Consider the following 7,350-nt stretch of genomic DNA (forward strand, 5'->3'; position numbering starts at 1 on the left):
ACGCGAGGGGCCAGAATCGGAGGAGCGCGGAGATCTCGGAGGGTTGTAGGAGGTTACAGAGATAGGGAGGGAGGCCAGGCCATGGAGGAGTTTGAACACGAGGTTGAGAATCTTGGAGCAGTACCTCAGCATCCAACTTTCTTTCATGAACGCACTGGTTTTAAATGGTGCTGATCAAGACTGGCCTGCAATCAAATACAAAACTCAAACAGGGCACTCTCAAAACGGACAGTTTTCCTCTAAGTCCCTCTCGACTCTTTGCTCTGGTTCTTATCCCTCTCCTCCGTGCTTGTGCTGGAGTACCACAGCTAGCAGGAGCCCTCCAGGCTATTGCCAGCTATTCGACTGCAGGGTGCGTCACAGATGAGCCTGATCTTGACCTTACCACGCGTCAGGAACCGCCACACCCCCCCCCACCCCAGCTGCCTAGCCCAGCTATAGTCACATAACCCCATCCTGGGCGCGGTAGGGTGCATTTCTTCACTGAGCCACGGGGTCGGAGGGGCCTCTGTACACCAGCTCCGAGCTCAGTGCTTGCTTTTCCTTCCTTAAGCCACGAGCGGTCAGCGGTTGCATCTGCCATGCACGTGTTTCACATGCCTGACAGTTCAAGAATCTGGAATGCGTGTAAACATCAGAGTGCTTGACCAGTGCCAAGGCTGGGAAGGAGACGGGGGGAGGTCACACACAACACTAACAAACACCACATGGTCTCCTCACACACAGCCAGAGAACTGCTGGGGCTAGTGCCGACCAGCTCCAGGGTGGGGGAAGGTGATAAACACCCAACAGTGAGAGGGGGGGGGGGAAAAAAAACACAAGGCCACGTCACTAAACCACCCGCACTGTGACCCGAGCAGAAACCCAGTGCTGCTCACACAGCAACACAGAACGAACTTGCATTTGTATAGCGCCTTTCGCAACCTCAGGACGTCCCAAAGCGCTTCACAGCCAATGAAGTACTGTCCATGCGCAGTCACTCTTGTAACTGTAAGCATTTTAACCACATTAAAGGCGCCATATAAATCCAAGCTGTTGTTATGTAGGAAACGCAGCAGCCAATTTGCGCACAGCAAGATCCCATATGATATTGGCCAGATAATTTGTTTTTTTTTTTCGTAATGTTGGTTGAGGGATAAATATTGGCCCCAGGACACCGGGGAGAACTCCCCCCCTGCTCTTCTTCCAATAGCGGCCGTGGGATCTTTTACGTCCGCCTGAGAGGGGCAGACGGGGCCTCGGTTTAACGTCTCATCCGAAAGACGGCACCTCTGACAGTGCGGCACTCCCTCAGTACCGGCACTGGGAGTGTCGGGCCTGGATTATGGGCTCAAATTTCTGGAGCGGGGGAACAACGCAACATGAATATCAGAGAGACGGTTTGGAGATGCGAGTCCAAATATACATGACCAAAAAAAGCCCTCCCAATCTCAATCATTTTCCAGTTCCATTTTGCCCTCCTCTCCTAAGCTGCCGACTTTTGCTGAGGGGGGGGGGGGTTCTGCTCTATGGGTTTAAGTTGTTCTCTCTTGGCATACACGAGCCTGAATAGTCTGCAGGCTATTTGACCACAGGAGGCATCATGACTTGGCCTGTACACTTTAGAGAAGCACAGAGAAGGTTTATAAAATAATGGAGAGATTAGATTGTGTTTACGTAGGCTAGGGAGGACCTGTGTGTGTGTGTGTGTGTGTGGAGGAGAGGATGGTGCTCACTCAGGTGAGATACTGGACCACTGAAACCCACGACTGGATGGGAAAATAAAACAATTATTCATTGTTGGGTTGACATTTTAAAAATTGACTCTAATCAAGACCAAGCGTTCAGGCGAGGCGGATACAGACGTGGGGGAATGATTGGAGCTGGGCACTTTGATAAAACTCAGCCCCCATTTTAAAGACACACATTCTGCCTTTAGTTTAATATTTCCGTTATAAATTCCTATATCCACATTTATAATGGAACCCCCTTATGTCAACTTGTCACACTCCCACCAGTGGTGTCGCTGCAATACCTCCACTGTGGGGGGGGGGGGGGGTGTAATTTCAGCGTGACGTTTACATAGGCTATTTCTAATATATATTTGGACATAGGAATTTATCATGGACAAAGTTGACAGGAAGTGTGCAGATGTAAGGATTAAAGGATGTGGAGGGACTGGAGAAGGTCTAAAAGATTCACAAGGCTGGTACCAGAACTGAGAGGATATACTTATCGGGAATAGCTGAGCAGGCTGGGACTCTTTTGTCTGGAAGAGAGAAGGCTGAGGGATGACCTGATAGAGGTCTTTAAAATTACGAAAGGGTTTGAAGGAGTAGACGTAGAGAAGACGTTTACACTTGTCAGAGTGTTCAAAATTAGAGGCCATAAATATAAGATAGTCACTAATAAATCCAATAGGGAATTCAGGAGAAACTTCTTTACTCAGAGAGTGGTGAGAATGTGGAACTCACTCCCACAAGGAGTAGTCAAGGTGAATAGAATAGATACATTTAAGGGGAAGCTCGATAAACACATGAGGGAAAAAGGAATAGAAGGATATGCCGATAGGGTGAGATGAAGTAGGGAGGGAGGAGCTCGTGTGGAGCATAGACCAGTTGGGCCGAATGGCCTGTAAATTCTATGAAAGAGGAGACTTTCATCTTGTTGCTCCTGGCTGGATTTGAACCCTGACCCCCGAGCTAATGCCCAGTGCCTGCTCCCTACGCCACCCAGCTGCTGAAAATCTCCGATTAACAAAGCCAGTCCCCCTCCGACACTGGAATAGGGTATTTACTGACCTTTTAACGTGCACATCGAGTCCTGGAGTTTGTTCACTTATAAACAACACCATTAAGCCCTTCCGTCCACACCCTGTTATGAAAACCACCGCAGATGGGCCATTGCACAATGCTGGCACAGCACAGTTATTACATCAAGACATTAACCTCTAGGTTAACACCTGCCACTGGCGACAGTCAATACCTATCTGCCAAACCCACACGGGAGCTTTTCAAGCACTAATTCCGGGATCTTCAAATCCCTCTCCCCACCCTTAAGGCAGGGAGCTCGATGCATCCTTTAACAAAGTGCTCGTGTTTGATAAAAGGAAGGTTACGCACGCTGCCAGGCACAACTCTGCAACTCCACCAAGCAGGTGGATAAATACCATTGACTGCACAAGCAAGGCAGCTTTTAAGATGGGGGAAAATCAAACTGACCAGTACTGATAGCATCCAAACTAAGGAATACCCACTGCAGGTGTGAGCTGCTTGGGAGGGGAGAGGGGAAAGAGAGAGGGCGGATGGGGCCCACCCATACAGTATCCCAGTGTTATACAGTCACAGACCTGTACCCACCCTCAATCAATATCACCAAAAACAGAGTATCTGGCCATTATTACATTGCTGTTTGTGGGATCTTGCTGTGCGCAAATTGGCTGCTGCGTTTCCTACATTACAACAGTGACTACACTTCAAAAATGCTTCTTTCTTCAACCCTCTCCATTCCCCCCTTTGCCCACCCTCCCCCTTTCGATTCTCCTCCCCTTACCCCATGCTCATCTCCCACCGTACCACCCTCCTGCGTTTGAGGAGTGCTGTAGAAATTCGACTGGGTGCAGCGTCATCCGGGGAGCTCCACGTCTTGCCCAGGGACAGGGAACGGCAACGCTGAACATGACTCAATTAGTTCCCTCCCCGGGAGAATAGCAGGACCAAACTATGGGAAACACATTCCCAGCTGCAGCTGCTTGCCAAGGACAGTCATGCTGCTCCCGAGAAGCCCTACCCCAGCTCAGTGGGATTCCTCCAGACTGCTCATATAGAAACCGATCCTGTTTCATAACACCTTCACCTCGGCCTGTTTAATAAGGAAGAACTTGCATTTATATAGCGCCTTTCACGACCTCAGGACGTCCCAAAGCGCTTTACAGCAGATGAAGTACTTCTGAAGTGTAGTCACTGTTGTGATGTAGGAAACAGCCAATTTGCGCACAGCAAGATCCCACAAACAGCAATGTGAAAATGACAAGATCTGTTTTTTTTTTAGTGATGTTGGTTGAGGGATAAATATTGGCCCAGGACACCGGGGAGAACTCCCCCCCTGCTCTTCTTCCAATAGTGGCCGTGGGATCTTTTACGTCCGCCTGAGAGGGGCAGACGGGGCCTCGGTTTAACGTCTCATCCGAAAGACGGCACCTCCGACAGTGCAGCACTCCCTCAGTACAGGCACTGGGAGTGTCAGCCTGGATTATGTACCAGAATGGGGAACGAGCTTGTGACCTTCTGACTCAGAGGCAACAGTGAGCCAAGCTGATATTTAAACAGCAATGAAATGACCCAAAAAATTAGTTTGAGATAAGAAGAATCAGCAAAATAAGTTTAAAAATATAATTTCTTTACAGGTACATTTTTGCAAAGCAACAAAATATTAATTAATGTATTGATATCTATTTATTTATCTGCATTTATTAATTCAGCTATAGCTAGTTCTCAATTTATGTACATTAACATATCTTTGTATCTGCATATTTGTTTAATTTATCTATCAATTTATAATTTATTCATTTATCTAAATATCTACATCAATTTATATTAATCAATTCATCTGTATATGAATGGGCAGACACATGGCAGATGCAATTTAATGTGGATAAATGTGAGGTGGGAAGAACAACATGGAGAGGCCGTATAATCTAAATGGTACTATTTTGAGGGGTTTGCAAAAGCAGAGGGACCTGGTGGTGCATATTCACAAATCTTTGGCAAGGCAAGTTGATAAGGTGGTTAAGAAAGCATATGGGATACTGGCTTTGTAAATAGGGGCACTGAATACAAAAACAAGGCAGTTATGCTCAACCTTTACAAATCACTGGTTAGGCCTCAGCTGGAGTATTGTGTCCAATTCTGGGCACCGCACTTTAGGAAAGATGTCAAGGCCTTGGAGAGGAGATTTACTAGAATGGGACCAGGGATGAGGGAGTTCAGTTATGTGGAGAGACTGGAGAAGCTGGGATTGTTCTCCTTAGAGCAGAGAAGGTTAAGGGGAGATTTAATAGAGGTGTTCAAAATCATGAGGGGTTTTGATAGAGCAAGTAGGGGGAAACTTTCCAGTGGCAGGAGGGTCGGTAACCAGAGGACACAGATTTAAAATAATTGGCAAAAGAACTAGAGGGGAAATGAGATTTTTTCACACATGTTAAGATCTGGAACACACTACCTGAAGCAGATTCTACAATAACTTTCAAAAGACAATTGGACATGTACTTGAAGAGGACTGATTTGCAGGGTTACGGGGAAAAAAGCTGGGGTTTAGGACCAAATTAGACAGCTCTTTCAAAGAGCCAGCACAGGCACAAATGGTTTCCTTCTGTGCTGTAAGATTCTATGATTCTATATCTATCTACTTACATATTATTTCCATTCAATTAATACATTCTAAATAATTTAAATACCCTTGGATAAAGGGTATTTAAATTATTTAGAATGTATTAATTCATCTATATATCCATTTAATTTATTAATGATTAACATATGTATCTGCAAATTAAGGTATCTGCAAATTGATCAATTATTAATGTACCTGCAAATTGATCATCAATGTATCTGCAGATTGATTATCTATCATTAATGTATCTGCATTGATTATCTATCACTAATGTATCTGCATTGATTATCTATCACTAATGTATCTGCATTGATTATCTATCACTAATGTATCTGCATTGATTATCTATCATTAATGTATCTGCATTGATTATCTATCATTAATGTATCTGCATTGATTATCTATCATTAATGTATCTGCATTGATTATCTATCATTAATGTATCTGCAGATTGATTATCTATCACTAATGTATCTGCATTGATTATCTATCACTAATGTATCTGCATTGATTATCTATCATTAATGTATCTGCATTGATTATCTATCATTAATGTATCTGCATTGATTATCTATCACTAATGTATCTGCATTGATTATCTATCATTAATGTATCTGCATTGATTATCGATCATTAATGTATCTGCATTGATTATCTATCATTAATGTATCTGCAGATTGATTATCTATCACTAATGTATCTGCATTGATTATCTATCACTAATGTATCTGCATTGATTATCTATCACTAATGTATCTGCATTGATTATCTATCATTAATGTATCTGCATTGATTATCTATCATTAATGTATCTGCATTGATTATCTATCACTAATGTATCTGCATTGATTATCTATCATTAATGTATCTGCAGATTGATTATCTATCATTAATGTATCTGCATTGATTATCTATCATTAATGTATCTGCATTGATTATCTATCATTAATGTATCTGCATTGATTATCTATCATTAATATATCTGCATTGATTATCTATCATTAATGTATCTGCATTGATTATCTATCATTAATGTATCTGCATTGATTATCTATCATTAATGTATCTGCATTGATTATCTATCATTAATGTATCTGCAGATTGATTATCTATTATTAATGTATCTGCAAATTGATCATCAATGTATCTGCAGAATGATTATCTATCACTAATGTATCTGCAAATTGATTATCTATCATTAATGTATCTACAAATTGATTATTAATGTATCTGCAAATTGATTATCTATCGGTCATTAATTCCTGTAAATTGATCTATTATTTATTAACCTGTGAATTGGTTAATCTATGAGCTTGTGTGTAAATTGATTAATTTGCTCAGTTTATTCATTAATTGCCTCTTACCCAGACATCGAGCTGCACGTCCCTGAGGCCGCCGCTGCCGTTGTACAGGTCCAGGCTGAGCTGCTCCAGGGTGAGCCGCTCCTCGAAGAAGTGGCCGAGGTAGTGCTGCAGCAGGTAGCGGCAGGCCCGCTTCTTGATGGAGCTCGACCAGGGGAAAAACCATGACATCTTAGCGACCGGCCCCCGGCCACCAGCATACCCCGCCGCCGCCGCCGCGGCCCACCGCCCCGCTCATCCACGGGCCTTGCGGGAGAGTGCAAGGGCTGCGAGGCCCCACAGATTCCCCCCGAGGAAAGGGAGGGGAGGGGAGGCAAACCCGGCTCAACGGGCGGACAAAGCGGCGAGAAGTTAGAGTGTAAACAAGCGGCACACTCTCCTCACCGCCATTGCTGTCCCTTCGTCTCTGACCCCGCCCGCCGCGCATGCGCGCTGCTCAGGGTCCGGCGGGATCATGGAGCGAGAACAGCGCCCCCTGTTGCCCCGGAGGGATCATATAGCGCAGCCGCTGGGATTATATAGCGAGAACAGCGCCTCCTACTGCTCCGGAGGGATCATCTACCGCAGCCGCTGGGATTATATAGCGAGAACAGCGCCTCCTACTGCTCCGGAGGGATCATAT

At 44.7% G+C, this 7,350-nt stretch overlaps 1 protein-coding gene across 1 annotated transcript in view; it reads right to left on the minus strand.

Annotated features, from left to right (window-relative positions):
• Positions 1-7,145, minus strand: part of LOC137306365 (autophagy-related protein 2 homolog A-like) — a 78,031-nt gene extending 70,886 nt beyond the window's left edge. Inside the window, 1 exon segment of the mRNA XM_067975519.1 lies at positions 6,732-7,145. Coding sequence (XP_067831620.1) covers positions 6,732-6,899 — 168 coding nt within the window. The 5' untranslated portion in view covers positions 6,900-7,145.
• Positions 7,146-7,350: the final 205 nt, after the last annotated feature.

This window comes from Heptranchias perlo, chromosome 43 (genome assembly GCF_035084215.1).
Source record: "Heptranchias perlo isolate sHepPer1 chromosome 43, sHepPer1.hap1, whole genome shotgun sequence".
NCBI classification, from domain to species: Eukaryota; Metazoa; Chordata; class Chondrichthyes; order Hexanchiformes; family Hexanchidae; genus Heptranchias; species Heptranchias perlo.